This window comes from Dermacentor andersoni, chromosome 3 (genome assembly GCF_023375885.2).
Source record: "Dermacentor andersoni chromosome 3, qqDerAnde1_hic_scaffold, whole genome shotgun sequence".
Taxonomy (NCBI): Eukaryota; Metazoa; Arthropoda; class Arachnida; order Ixodida; family Ixodidae; genus Dermacentor; species Dermacentor andersoni.
The window spans coordinates 56,678,786-56,694,360 of NC_092816.1; the positions used below are offsets into that span (position 1 = coordinate 56,678,786).

General features: G+C 46.0%; 1 protein-coding gene and 2 pseudogenes across 2 annotated transcripts; 1 reads left to right on the plus strand and 2 right to left on the minus strand.

Moving 5' to 3' along the window:
* Window positions 1–498: 498 nt before the first annotated feature.
* On the minus strand, window positions 499–2,249 carry LOC126520658 (programmed cell death protein 6 pseudogene; annotated as a pseudogene).
* Window positions 2,250–4,034: 1,785 nt separating this feature from the next.
* LOC126547659 (putative nuclease HARBI1) lies at window positions 4,035–5,870 on the plus strand (annotated as a pseudogene).
* A 4,620-nt stretch (window positions 5,871–10,490) lies between these two features.
* LOC126520657 (programmed cell death protein 6-like) lies at window positions 10,491–15,371 on the minus strand. Of its 2 annotated transcripts, XR_008614955.1 has the most exons (2): window positions 14,535–15,371; window positions 10,491–10,964 (listed from the first exon to the last, which is right to left on the minus strand). XR_008614955.1 is itself a non-coding variant. In XM_050169448.2 (1 exon), the coding sequence occupies exon 1, from the start codon at window positions 15,230–15,232 to the stop codon at window positions 14,648–14,650; it is 585 nt and encodes a 194-aa protein (XP_050025405.1). In that variant the 5' UTR covers window positions 15,233–15,371; the 3' UTR covers window positions 14,325–14,647. The 2 variants fall into 2 exon arrangements, 1 of the variants encoding a protein (XP_050025405.1); XM_050169448.2 differs by lacking the exon at window positions 10,491–10,964 and having other exon boundaries at window positions 14,325–15,371.
* Between the last annotated feature and the right edge of the window lie 204 nt (window positions 15,372–15,575).

Sequence of the window (15,575 nt, forward strand, 5' to 3'; positions counted from 1 at the left end):
TGTATTGTAAGCCGTATCAAATGTCTCTGTAAGTGAACTCCTAACTTTTCTAAATCAGGCGATGACTCAATACTTTATACGCTTACATTTCGTTTTGATGGCTTTGCTAACAGCCCTGCGCTGCATGATAATGTGACCGATCTGTGGGTTAAGCTTAAAGACCTCGTAAATTAATTCATTGTGCGTTTCTACCAACTATATTCATAAGTACGCTTGAGCTAAGAACCTATATTGGCATGCAGGGATACATTTAAATTAAGAAGGCAGGTGAAGAATTAAAAAAAGAAAACTCGGACCAGTTCTAATGACTTGAGTTACCGAGTTAAATTTTCAGAATTAACATCTGAAATTAATGTTCAGGTAGCTTCAAATAAAGAACGTTATTTGCGCGACTCATTACCCAATTTCATTGCAACGTCGCCAGAAAAGCTTTGGAAAACAATTTTTCCATATTCTTGTGAGAGTGCTCTTTGATATTAATGGCAGGCAGATCAGTGATCCAGAGTCAATGGGGAACTTTTTTAATGAAAACATCAAATCTGTTTACACTAGACCCAGTGGTATGTCACTAACGTTTAATGTCTCCTTAACCCCAGGCCAGATGTAGTTATCCTAGAGCGGGGTATATTAAACATGGTACTAAAACTTCACACGCAAAAAAAAAAGAAGAATTGCGTGGGCCTGTAGGCACCCTAATGCTTCTTTAAAATGATATGTAGAATGGGTCTCCAAGTAATTGTATGTTTTGTTCTACAGATCTTAACGCGATGGCGAACTACCAGGTGATTGAGTAACTGCCAGGATGAAGCCAATACATAAAACAAAGGCTGACTTCAGCACTCGGTTTTCGTCGTTTTGGTTATGATAAATTAAGTTTGATGTCGTTCGCTACTAAAATGGAATAGACACCTATCATTATGGCAAAATGAGATAAGGAAGAACCACAAAAGGCTTTCTCCTACCACATCATTCAATAACATAATAGCAAACGCTAACTCAAAAATACACGGAAAGCAGCATAATGAGACAATGAATTGTTAAATGCGTGTTGTTTTGTAAAGGGTAGATAGAGTAGCGAAGGAGACGTGAACAAGGTGTAACGGCCTAGTACATATTTGCACTCGTCCATGACAGAAAATGTAAAGGAAGACCTATTTTACACGACTATTTAGACGCTGGTTTAGTTCAGAATACTCAAATTCTTTAATTTTGAGGGCTTGCACTGAGCAGCTTTTGGCCGGAGCCACTAACTTGAAAGTAAGGATCACGTCTGCGAGATTTCGGTCCACGTGAAAGTATCACTTTTGGACCATTTGAAACGTTCTCTTTTGGGTGGTCAGCAGATTACTAAATGACAGCAGGGAAATGTGCTTATTATACAACTTACACTAAGAAATCTTGCTCGGCCTCGAAGGTCTACGGGAGAGACCACGCCCACACATCGCCGCAAAGTCAGTCGCAAATTTTTAGCACGTCTCGACGAACAAGATGGAACCGTGCTCACGACAACACAAAAACGCTGAGTCCGAGCTTCAAGAAGTTTTCGTAGCTTATCGTGATGTAGCCGTCCAGATCGGTGTCGTAACTCTTGAAGGCGCTCGTGAAGATCTGCAGCGTGACGCAACAGAGGATGTAGTCGTCGAAGTTGATGGATCCCTTCTTTTCCCGATCGTACTTCTGGGCGAGAAGATCCACCGCTTCCCCGCTCAGACGGTAGCCGAAGCTGGCTAGCGCGTCGCGGAGTTCGTTCCTGTCGATGGAACCCGAGCCGTCCTTGTCGAAGTCTTGGAAGCACCGGAGCCAGTCGTTGATGTATTTCCACAGAGACACGAAGTCGTCGAAGCTCACCGTGCCCGAACGGCTGCGGTCGAATATGTTTATCATCATGCGCACCGTGTCGGGGTTGAATGGCTTCCAGGTGCCGTTGGACAGGCATTGCTGCAGCTCGTTGGCGTCTATGCGGCCACTGCGGTCCTTGTCGACTTTGTAGAAAACCTGCCGAAGGTAGTTGACGTCCACTCCTTGAGGCTGAGCTCGGGGTGAGTCACACGATCTGTAGGACGTGGTTGCCCGCTGATAGGAATCCATCGTGCGGCGTCGTCCCGTTCTTCTGCGGCGGCTCTGAGACGATGGTCGCGACTCCGCGGAGCGGAAGAAGAGAACGGACGCCGACGGACCCCGGCGTTCAATTTTGCATGTCAGGCACCGAATGTCCGCGCTGACTAAGATGGCGATGATCGTTGTGTTGTTGTTGAGCAGTTGGTTTCGTTTCTAGTTTCGGTTTCCTTGTTACGTCATACATGACGTCATAGTGGCAATAAAAATCATGGTGCTGTCAACGAGCACGTAGAGAGAGAAGTGAGAGATGTGATCGCAGACGATTGGAATCGTGGTTGTTCTTCTGTGACGGAGGGCCCCCGAGTGTGGCTCGGTGCGTCTGGCCACCTGACCCAGCTACCCTGCACCTTACGATACAACAATGATAATGACTCGCATTGGCCAATCCCCACTGTTGAACAGCAGTCGGGTGGCAATAGTAAAGGAAAAGCTAAAGGGAAAGCTAAATTAAATGTTGATGTGAATCGATCATCTGTAAATAGATCATCTAGAGTAGATAGATGGGTTTCTAGAGATAAACAACGCTACTTTGGTGAGAAACTTTCAAATTTTATTCCGTCATCTCCCGAGAAACACTGGAGGCTGAAATCACCCAGTAAACCGTTTAATGATGTTTTCGTGATTAACGGTGTTACAGCTGATGATAGTTCTTTGACAGCGAATGCGTTTAACCAACACTTCAGGTCTGTGTTTACTCACGACGATGGTTCTTCGCCAAGCTTTCATGGTTCAAATCCTCCCTCCCCCCATACCAGCTGCTACTATTAATGAGAACGGTATACTTAATGTGCGCCTTAATCTTGATGCTAAGAAATCACCTGGTACAAATGGCTTGCCATGTGAGTTCTTAAAGCGATATGCGCAAGGTATTTCTTAGTATCCGCATGTACTGTTTTCTAGACGACCTGCTGAGGGCGATATACCCTGGTCGAATGGATAACGACAACAGTCAAACCGCTTCATAAAATGTAGATAAACAACAAATTTCGTATAACAGATGTAAACAAATAAAAGCGGCGGAACCCGTCTCACGTTGACTGTCGAAGGTATGATGCATTAGTGTTGAATCGAGCGACACAACGAATTGCCACCGACGAAACGAGTTATGAATCTGGCGCTTACTGCAGCGAGACTCCTCTTTCGGGCTTTCCTAACAACACCTGGCGCCATCTAGCGCTGCCACCGCGAAGCCTGTGCGCGTGGCCTCCAAAATTCATGGCGCGCCGGTGCGTGCGAACACTGAGAAACGCGTCATGCGGCAACCAGGCTCCTCTCCTGCGCTTCTTTCTTAGACAAGCTGCGCCATCTAGGGCCACTGCAGAGAAGTCCGCGCATGACCTCCGAGACGAGAAGCGTGCCGCGCTGGTGGCTGCGAACGCTAATTGTTCCCTCGCTTGCCGCACACTCAATGGCACATGCTCAGTGGCTCAAGTTGCCGAGACACTGACTGAATGAGCCGCCGAGTTGCTTAGTGGCTATGCTGCTGGGCTGGTAAGCACGAGGTCGCGGGATCGAATCCCGGCCACGGCGGCCGCTTTTCGATAGGGGAGAAATGCGGAAACACTCGTGTCCTTGCATTTAAGTGCACGTTAAAGAAACCCAGGTAGTCCACATTTCCGGTGTCCCCCACTACGGCGTGCCTCATAATCAGAAAGTGGTTTTGGCACGTAAAACTCCGTAATTTAATTTAATTAGAGGTTCACTGAAGACTGGCACACACCCAGTACTTTCATGGCGCCAACCTGCCATTAAAAGCCATCTATGTATGCGGAAGACTGCAGGAAGCTTTAAATGCAATAAGTGATTATTTGAGAGCACGGACTTGGCTCGAAGTTCACTTGTGGCAGTCTCAAGACAGCTTCGGCGCTCGCCTTAAATCGTTCTCGATCTTACGGACGACTTGCGGACGACTTGGCTGGGTCGAAGTGCGCTCGCGTTTTAAGTCTGCTCCCGGGCTAGCTTGAAACTGACTTCGTGCGGTATTCCAACATGGCAGCCTCCCGAACGGACGTCGCGCGGAGGTTAGCTGCTTTCGAGTTTGCTTGCCACGCCATGGATACAGCATTTTCAGAGGCGCATTCCTTGCCAAGAATTCCGCGACCCGCCCTACGTGACTGAGGGAATCCAATAGAGCTGTACGACGACCAACAATTCCTCGGTCGCTACAGATTCACGAAGAACGCCGTGCGACAGCTTCTCGCTATGTTGCCTATCCGGGAAAGCGGAGACAACAGAGGACAGCCTGTGCCTCCCATGCTGCAGTTGCTGATGGCTCTGAGGTTTTACTGTGCTGGCACGTTTCAAACAGTCACCGGGGATCTGGTCCGCATTCCTCAGTCAACAGTGTGCCGCGCAGTTGGAAAGATGACTCTGCTCATCGCGAAGCACCTGCGCCCGATGCTGGTGCTCTTCCCGCAGTCGGCGAGACTTCCCAAAGTGATGCGGGATTTTTATGAAGTGGCTGAATTTCCTGGCGTTACCGGATTCGTTGACTGCACACACGTGCGCATTAAAAGCCCCGGCGGTAACGACGCGGAGGTCTTCCTAACCGCAAGCGCTTTTTCTCCATCAACGTGCAGGTAAGCAATGAAAATTGAAACACTCTGAACAGTTTAGCTCGCCTGTATTTCGTGCACTGGATGTGCTGTGCTTTTTTTTTTCTTTTTTATTATTCTTGCGGGACGTACATTCATTAGCTCGCTTGTATCGAGCGCTGGCGGAGTAAATAAGAATATTAATGCAGCTAATATGTAGGGACTCGGAGCTTGTACCTTCGTCGCATGTTTTGCTGCGCTCGAGGTCCGTCACTTTATTTTAAACCCAGCGATTGTATTAGAATGTACCTTCGTTTCCTATAATGTGCTTGACTAGAACATAGTAACACTTTATTTTATTTTTTATTTTCGTTTTCAGCTTGCCCATTAATGCGGATTTCGCGGGTGTTCTTGAAGGACTATTGTCTGCGGTTTGTGATCGAAATACTTTTTTATCGACAGTGATCGTGTGTAACAACATGCATCCGTACTGCACGGGTAGTTTATCCCGAAGTCACGAAGTAAATGCGCCTCAATTCTGCTGAATGATATGTTGCTGGTTTGATGCAGGCTGTCGCCGGATCACAATTGCAATTTTTTCACGTCGTTGCCGGCTGGCCAGGCTCGGTGCACGATAGCCGAACTTTTGACAATTCCCGCTTGCGGGTGCTCTACGAGGAGAGCAGGGTGCCTGGAGTGTTGCTGGGAGATGCGGGGTATGCATGTCAGCCATTCTTGCTGACACCGCTCTCAGATCCTGGCCCAGCACACACACCATAAGAAAGGTAAGTTAACATGTTGGTGACGTTGCATGACGGAAACATGGACCACGTTGTTGAGGTGTGACATCGAATCGTAATGCTTGTGGGATAACGCGTAGTAAACCTTTACACAAACAGGTACCAGAAAGCCCACATAAGGACACGCAACATTGTTAAAAGGGCGTTCGGCGTCTGGAAGCGCCGTTTTCATTGCCTGGATATGGGGCTGCAGCATAAGGAGGCAAACATCGTCCTCATTATAACAGCCTGTGCAGCACTGCACAACTTGGGCTGCCTGCTGAAGGAGCCGCAGCCTCCTGTTCGCAGAGCTCCCCCAAGCCCCTCCAGCACGACAACGGCAAATCGAACCCTGCACTTGCCACCAGTTGATCGCCTCACTGACAGCTTTTCAGGAATGCAAGCACGGCAGCTACTTATCCAGAAGAGCTTCACTTAGGTAAAGACTGCAGATTTCTCCACAGTGTGCCATACATCTGAACTCAAGCATAATTGCGAAGTGCACCTACGTGTACGACTACCGACATCCTATCATTTTTTTAGAACGTGTTTTATTTTCTCCTTAGCTTGGGAGGCTGTTGAATCACAAACCAGTTGCACATTACTGAGCTGTTTTTCCTTTAAAATCATCAAGTTCAAGCTGCTGCACTTGTTATTACGTTCGCTTTGATTAAATTCTTCGAGAATGCTGTATTGATCTTTCAGAAAGTGAATGCTATTGAGGAAATATTTGCTGCCGCCATTCTCTGTTGTTGCTGTGGCCACCGAAGCTGCACCACATTTTCCCTGATCTTTACTGTTCCAAAACGTGCTGCCTGATCACCGTGCACATCAGTGGTCCAATTGATTGCTTGACAGGCATGCAAAAGCTTCTGAGGACTGCTACATTCGGCCATGAACTTTTGGACAATGGACGCATCCAAACGTACTGTTGCGTGGTTTCAGCACATCACATTTTTGCTGACAGATTCTTTTATTTTTCAGGTGTCGCAGTACACCGCAGCCTGCGGAGCTGTTCGTTTTTAATTTCTTTTTTCTATTTGAAGAATCTCTATGTCCAGCTTTTGTTCCTCCAGCTCATTTTTTTGCTTCTTAAGCTCAAGCTCCTCTACTTGTTTTTGAAAGGCCCTCTTTTCTGCTCGTTCTTGCAGCATGGCGGCGTGGTTCTCCTGAAGCAGCCGCACGCGGACAGCATGCTCCTCCCTCAGCAGCTCTGAACGGACGTCGTTTTCAGCGTTCAACGTCCTTTCCAAAAGGGCCAACCGCCCCCTTGGAGTCCTGCAGACATCCCCAGTGGCAGTTGCTGCAGCAAAACTGCAGCTAACAGCAGCTCCAAAAGCTTTGGAGCTGTTGGTGTGGCCTGCTGCAGGAGCGTTTTGGTCGGCGTTGGGCTGCACGATCGAATAGGAGGTGTTGTCCTCATTTGCTTCAGTACCTGCTGGTGGCTGTGATTGCTCAGCAAGGATCGCGGCATCCCACTGATCACCTGTAATAAACGAAAGGGGGTGTAACGTTACTTATGGAGCACTATATGACGCAGGCAATGAAGTCCATCACTGCATGCAGAGAATAGTTATACATTTCTGGGAACTACATATTGAAACTGTTCACAGCTGCAAAAATTATAAAGTTGAGAATGCTTAAAACATGAAAAAACGATCACCAATTAGATGAGAATGTTAAAGCATGTGCACTTACAATGGTAATGATTCTGAGGATTCCAAGCTGGTTTCCGAGGAGCCCTAGGGCTGTGAACACACGTGCCGATGTAGCAGTGATTCCTCGCCTTCATAATTTCTTCCATAATTTCAGAAAGCTAGGTAACCATTCCAAAGCTAACTTGTTTGCTTCATGCAAAAAAAGTAATTTGTGTCGTTTACGATACAGTGTTGATTGTATGAGTAGGTGTAACTAAAAACGCAGAGTGGAGTTTGCCAGTTGTATCTACAACGCGGTTTACAAGGTTTCGCTTTCATATCATAAGATATATATAAATAAGATGGGTCTCTGCCATAACGATCGCGTTCGTGAGTATGCAAATCGGGTGAAAAATACTCGTGATGGTTGGCTGGTGATTAACTGTACAAGCTGTGGATTCAAGACTTCATTTCACGCATGTACTGTTGTCTGTAAGGATCGCAACCGGTTGAGACCTTAAATTATGGAAGCCAATGTGATTTTAGGTCTTGGCCGAAACTGTGTAAACTCCGTCATTGCTTCTGACTAATAAAGAGAATGACTTCCTAAAAAGGTGATTTGCGCTGTCACATGTTGTCGCCTAAATGTACATTAACCGTTATTTCTTTAAATAAAGGTTGTTGGAAGTTAGCCATCTGTCTTTTCTTGTATCCTTCTGACGATCTTGAGCTATGCGTCATTCTTTACCGCTCACTACCACCTCACAAGAGCTTTACCCATGCCTTCTGCTACAAAACAACTTCACGCGAAATGCACGCGTGTCGGTTGAAAAAACAAACATGTGCAATGTGCTACCCAGTACAGAAACAGCTTGAGGTAGGTCACCCTTTTGACATCCCACCAATGCAGTCATTCTATAGTTTCACAGTCACGCAACCGTATCTACAGTGCCTCTGTACAGTAGTGTTTCCTGTCACCTTGGGGTTAAGTGCCCGCTCGAAATGCAGCGTACAGCGCTCTATGTCTATGTAGAAATCACATTCCGCAGCAAAGAAAATCCCTTTCTTATGACCCAAGTGCATTTCACATGCAAAACACCCTACCTTGAAAGTCGAAGTCCAGCTCATTTTGCCCATCGACCATTGGTTGCAGTAGCCTCACCACAGGTAGACTTTCGACAGGAGGCTGGTATTGGGTCCCATCTGAATCGAAAGGGTTATCTACCCTCGTTGCTATGTGGCCAGCAATCGATCCCACCAACTGGTGGATGGGGGCCATGGTTGAAGGTGCCGGTCCACCTCCTAACGAGAAATAAAGAAGTTTCAGCACAAAATAGACGCACTCTTCAATAGATGCTTCAATAAATAATTGTACTCCACCACTTTTTATCTTTGGAGTGTAACTGGTTTACCGGAACCAGAATAATAACGAAGGAATACGCAGAACACGCCTGCCCGAACTCATATGCGCTGCTTTAGTAAAAGTGCTGCTCAAATATCTCTAGCAGTCCAACAAAGCTGATTCTTGAGCTAGTTGGTACTCATAATGGCAAAGCCTTTAGTGCAATTCAAGAAGACAACGCCGTGACAGAGACACAGGACAGCGCTAACTTTCAACTGACCTTTATTGAAACACAGAGGCAGATATATAGCGAAGCAGGTATGGAAAGATACAAATCTTTCATGCCTGCTTCGCTGTACATCTGTCTCTGTGTTTCAATAAAGGTCAGCTGAAAGTTAGCGCTGTCCTGTGTCTCTGTCACGGCGCTGGCTTATTGAATTGTGCTAAAGTCTTTGCCATATCTAGCAGTCCCTTTGGCACAAGAGACTACTCGAGGACTGTTTTAACGTGTAAGGCAGGTTACATGTGCCTGCAATTTTCGCGATAAGACAACAGCTTGCGGAAAACGTGATTACGAGCGTATTTTCTCATCTCCAATGATTACACATGCCATCACTAGTTATTAGCGCTCACGACCATATTTACGCTCAGCATGCCAAACTGTCACGCACTCATCCACCGAACACAAAAGAAGTGCGCGAGCATAATAAAAAGTAGCCCAAATGAACCAGTCATGCAGAACATGTGCGCTTACCAGTTTTGTGGCGCCCTCGCTTTTCTTTTGCAGCTTCCTCTTTCCACTTTTGCTTGAGATTGTTCAAACATTTCTTCAGTTGGAGGTGGTCATGCCGCGTAATCCCGTGGTTCGCATTATACTATTTAGCCATTTCTTTCCATGTTTCGTTCTTCTTTGCCAACGATGCGACATCAGTTTTTTTACATTCTATAATATGCTTGCAGTCATTGACAAGTGCGGTCAGTAGGCTCTTCTCGTCTTCAGTAAAACGAGGTGCCGTCTTGCGTTGCGGTGCATTCTCTTCGGAGGAGAGCGTACGTGAGTGCGACATTTCAGCGTCAAAGCTTGTTGACAGGACAACAACTTCGTACCAAATGCGGCGCGCGGACGGTGGGCGAGCCCCACAACTTGTTTTCCGAACAGACGACACTTTCCTAACAGACGACACTTTCCAAGCAGACGACATGCGCCGGCAATTTGCTATGTCCATCACTGTGCCACAATCTCCATCTCGTTCTCGACAAACCCTCCATGCGACAAATCGTTTGCACGTGTCATTTTGTTTATGTATTTATTTATTTTGTTTTTTTATCGGGTGTTGTTGCCCATATGGGTCCGGACAGGGGACTTTTCGGCGCTCGGTACTCCTCGTTCGCAGCACATGTTGCTGTTTTTTTCTTGTTTATGACTCCAGCCTAGCGCGTTCGAATAGATTGGTCTTTTCTTCAAAGGGTCACGTAGCCGGACCAGAACAAGCGCCGCTGCCTTTCTGCTGGAATGCCTATAGGCGAAAAGGGACGCGCGAGCTCCCCCGAAACCGACCGTATGCCTCATCTCGGCCTCTTGCATCCGGTTGCCGGCCCAGACGGCGCACGAACGCCTTGCGGCAATCGAGATTAAAAGCCGTTGAAAGACCACCATACGAACCAACCATTTCGTTCGCTTCTCTATGGCCATTCCTACAAACGTGCAACAAGACCTTTTGGGTAAAAAAAAAAAAGCTAAAACCGAAATAAATGTGGCTATAAAAGCTCTTAATTTGCACACAGCCCCCGGTCTGACCTATAGGTCAGACCGGGCGCTGTGTTAATGAGCGTGTCAGGGAGCATGAAAGAAATGGTGAGCAAATGAAAGAGGGCCCAAATTTACCTAAGCACATCGGGGCCTGTCACGTGCACGCTCTTGTGAACCACGTTTTTCAGACGTGCGGATTCTTGCCCGAAATAAAGATACTAGAGCAAGGGAACTGGTTGAACCCTATCACATAGGCAAGAAAGGCAGCTTGTGCGTTAGCGATACTTCGATAACATTATATAAGGCCGAGACGAGGTTTCTAGAGCGTGGTGCGTCATGAATGTTTGATTAGATGCGTGAGTGAATGTTTGCTCTGTGCGCATGTGTTGACTGACAGTATATATGTGCCTGCGTTCTGTAAATAAAACAGTTGCGAGTGGCGCCCTGTCCCGTTCTCTTCTCTTGTGTGTGTCTGTTTATTTGGCGTCTTCATATTTTATAATGAACAGCTACCAACTAGCCCAACAAGAAGTGCTTTTATGACGAAGCAAGTCAGCTTGAGCGTCTATGAAACGCGGAAGCCGACTTGGGCGTTTTGAAGTCCGCTTCTTGCTTCGGGCCGACTTCGTCAAGTCAAGTCCAAGCCCGATCCAAGTTAGATCTCTGCATTCGGGGGTTAATGAAGAGACGAGTAATTACGTGGTGTCAATTCAACAGCAACTCATACCTACAGTCAAGCAATACAAATACCTTGGCGTATACATAAACGAAGGAAATATTTACTCAAGCGCACACCAAGATAATCTGAAAATAAAGGGGAAGCGAAATGCAGAAATAATGAAACACAGAGCACTATAGGGCCACAATAAATGTGAGGTAATGCGCGGAATCTGGAAAGCAGTCAATGGGGCCTGCGCTGACGTTCGCAAATGCCATTTTAAGCTTCAAATCGGATATCTTATCATGATTTGAAGCTAAGTAAAGTTAGGTAGGTTGGTTGGTTTTGGGAGCCCAAGGTAAAGCCACAAATGAAGCAGTGCAGGGTGACATACATGGATTGGGCTTCTTTTGAAGTCAGAGAAGCGCATAACAAAATTAGTTTTGAAGAAAGAGTCATTAACATGGGTGAAAATAAATGGGCAGGCAGAGTGCACAAATATCTGCACTTGAAAAGCGATGACACAGAATGGAGGTAGAGGTCTTGAATGTTGGCAACCATGTACAAGGTAATTGAAACTGTAAATAGACAACCAGGAGTCACCAAAAATAAAAAGAGACAAACAGAGACAGTGAATTGGATGCAAAGGTTATAAATAAAAAAGACCATGGGGAGAATTACAAAATGGGGAAGACAGAAATTAGAAGGGAAAATCTGTACGATTACACATTGATATTTGAGGCTCGAGCCGGTTTTCTAAGGACAAAAACGTACCGGAGCAAATATTCGCAACAAGATGAGGTATGTGTGTGCTGCAGCGAAAAAATCCGGAGACCACTCAGCCCACCCTAATGGAATGCGATGGGATTCACCCGGTCAGACCCGTAGGTGACGTAGACCTTCCAGAAGCATTTGTATATAAAGTGGACGGAAGCGCCTACCGGTAAGCAGTCGAGATAAGCAAGAGACGGTTAGTGTATTGGTGGCAAAAAGAAAAAAATGAAAAGCACGGAAGAAATTAATACGACCGGATCCGTTACAGGCATAGGCAGCGATACAAGGTAGATAGTTAACAGGGATAAGCGGGCTAGTTGGTGGTCGTAATTGGAATGCATCATGTAACCGCACAAAAACAAGGGACAAAGAAGGAGCTTGGAGGAAGAAGAAAAAGAAGATAATGGAGATGTATACAAGAATGCTAGAATTAGAAACATGTACAGTATAATCTGTTTAAATCGAACACGCTAGGTGACCATTAGTCGCCGCGTCGTTTCAACGATGATGCCAATAAATCATCACCATCATCGTTATTAGCGTAGCGCGAAAGAGGATTAATTAATTAATTAATTAGACACCACCGGCAATCTCAGAAGAGATCATAGCAGGGAGAGAACATAAATGCGTGCAACGTGAGTGGGATTGAAAGAAATATTTCAAAACACAAGGTAATGCAGTAATAAAATAACTGCGTGCATCGAGTCCAGTGTAACATTATACAGGGTCAAAGCATAAGTACATCAGTTAGATAGTTACAGTATCAATAATAGGCACAACAAAACGAAAGCAACAGATTGCGTAGTTGCACAATCAGATAATCGTGACAGACGTACGAATTAATAATACGGAAAACATTATTAGAATGCGGAGCACTGTTTAAATAAAACAAACAATGCTTCACGTTCCCATCATCGCGACAAAAGGGACGCACTATTGAGGTCAGCAGTTCTACTTTGTGTCACCAGTCCCATCTTGCGACAAAGGGGACGTGCCCCACACCACCGAGCACGAAATTTGTGTACCAGGATATATGGCATAAAATTTGGAGGACGCTTAAGCTTCGCCTTGAAGAGTTGAACGCGATAACATTCAAAGATCCCTGACTGCTTTTCACGCTTCCTGGCAACTGTAGCTTATGTTTATCGGGAAAAGCTGGAGGTGAACGCTATGCACGAAGGCGAGCTTTCTGGTAGGAACGCGGCCTCTTGCGCGGGCCGATCTCCTGTTACTGTTTCGCACTTTTAATATTTCAGTCTGAGAAGACCTAACATAAAAGATATGTGCCGTTGGTGTTCTTTTTTAATGTAATTTGTTTTTGAGTTGTCATTCTCAAAATTCCGAAGAATAACTTTGTAAAGAATGAAAGACAAGGTACGAGCAACTTTGGTGATGGAAGAGTGGTTGGGTATGTGTGCTTCGAAATTGTTATTGCCGAAAGGACGTCGACGCCGGATTTCTTGCGACACGGCGTCCTTAACGCTATTGCGTTAAAACAACGTGCTAGAACATCTGTGACGTGGTCACTGGTGTTTATGACCTCCTTGCTGCATTGTAAACCGTATCAAACGTTTCTGTAAGTGAAATCCTAACTTTTCTAAATCAGACGATGACTCAATACTTCATACGCTTACATTTCGTTTTGATGGCTTTGCTAACAGCACTGCGCTGCATGATAATGTGACCGACCTGTGGGTTAGGTTTAAGGACCTCGTAAATGAATGCATTGTACGTTTTCTACAACCTATATATATAAATAAACACTTGAGCTAAGAACCTATATGGGCATAGAGGGATACACTGAAATTAAGAAAGCAGGTGAAGAATTAAAATATAAAGAAAGCTCGGACTAGTTCTAATGACTTGAGTTATCGAGATAAATTTTCATAATTAACATCTCAAATTAATGTTCAGGTAGTTTCAAATAAAGAACGTTATTTGCGCGACTCATTACTCAATTTTATTGCAACGTCGGCAGAAAAGTTTTAGAGAACAATTTTTCCATATTCTTGTGAGTGTGCTCTTTGATATTAATGGCAGGGAGATCAGTGATCCAGAGTCAATGGTGAACTCTTTTAATGAAAACATCAAATCTGTTTACACTAGAGACAGTGGTATGCCGCCAACTTTTGATGTCTCCTTACCCCTATGACAGATGCAGTTATCCTAGAGTGGGGTATATTGAACATGGTACTAAAACCTCACACACGCTCACAAAAATTGCCCGAGCCTGTAGGCATCCCTAATGCTTCTTTAAAATGGTATGCAGAATGGGCCTCCAAGTATTTGTATCTTTTGTTCTGCAGATCTTAGCGCGATGGCTAACTACCAGATGATTGAGCAACTGCCAGGATGAACCAATACATAAAACAAGGGCTGACTTGAGCACACGGTTCTCGTCGTTTTGGTTATGATAAAATAAGTTTGATGTCGTTCTCAACTAAAATGGAATAGACACCTATTATGATGGTAAAATGAGATGAATAAGAAAGAACCGCAAAAGACTTTCTCCCACCACATCAATCAATAAAATAATAGCAGACGCTAACTCAAAGATACACGGAAAGCAGTATAATGAGTCAATGAATGGTTAAAAGCGTGTTGCTTTGTAACGGGTAGATAGAGCAGCGAAGAAGACTTGAAGAAGGTGTAACGGCCTAGTACATAGTTGTACTCGTCCGCGACAAAAAATGAAAAGGAAGACCTATATTGCACGGCCATTCAGACGCTGGTTTAGTTGAGAATCCTGAAAATCTTTAATTTTAAGAACAAGCCCACTAAGCAGCTTGTGGCCGGAGCCAATAGCTTGAAAGTAATGATCACATCTGCGAGATTTCAGTCCACGTAAAATTATCACTTTTGGGCCATTTGAAACGTTCCCTTTCGGATGGTCAGCAGATGACTAAATGACAGCAGGCAAATTTGCTTATTATACAACTTACACTGAGAAATCTTGCTCGGCCTCGAAGATCTACGGGAGAAACCAGCGGCCCACATCGCCGCAAAGTCAGTCGCAAATTTTGATCACGTCTCGACGAACAAGATGGAACCGTGCTCACAACACAAAAACGCTGAGTCCGAGCTTCAAGAAGTTTTCGTAGCTTATCGTGATGTAGCCGTCCAGGTCGGTGTCGTAACTCTTGAATGCGTTCGTGAAGGTCTGCAGCGTGACGCAACAGAGGATGTAGTCGTCGAAGTTGATGGATCCCTTCTTTTCCCGATCGTACTTCTGGACGAGAAGATCCACCGCTTCCCCGCTCAGGCGGTAGCCGAAGCTGACGAGGGCGTCGCGGAGTTCGTACCTGTCGATGGAACCCGAGCCGTCCTTGTCGAAGTCTTGGAAGCACCGGAGCCAGTCGTTGATGTATTTCCACAGAGACACGAAGTCGTCGAAGCTCACCGTGCCCGAACGGCTGCGGTCGAATATGTTTATCATCATGCGCACCGTGTTGGGGTTGAATGGCTTCCAGGTGCCGTTGGACAGGCATTGCTGCAGCTCGTTGGCGTCTATGCGGCCACTGCGGTCCTTGTCGACTTTGTAGAAAACCTGCCGAAGGTAGTTGACGTCCACTCTTTGAGACTGAGCTCGGGGTGAGCCACACGATCTGTAGGACGTGTTTGCCCGCTGATAGGAATCCATCGTTCGGCGTCGTCCCGTTCTTCAGCGGCGGCTCAGAGACGATGGTCGCGACTCCGCGGAGCGGAAGAAGAGAACGGACGCCGACGGACCCCGGCGTTCAATTTTGCATGTCAGGCGCCGAATGGCCGCGCCGACAAAGATGGCGATGAACGTTGTGTTGTTGTTGAGCAGTTGGTTTCGTTTCTAGTTTCGGTTTCGTTATTACGTCATACATGACGTCATAGTGGCAATAACAAAGCTGGTGCTGTCAAGGAGCACGCAGAGAGAGAAGTGAGAGATGTGATCGCAGACGATTGGAGTCGTGGTTGTTCTTCTGGGACGGAGGGCCCCCGAGTGTGGCTCG

Coding starts and splice junctions, on each gene's coding strand:
- LOC126520657 (XM_050169448.2), bottom strand. CDS start 15,232: ATGGATTCCTATCAGCGGGCAAACACGTCCTACAGATCGTGTGGCTCA.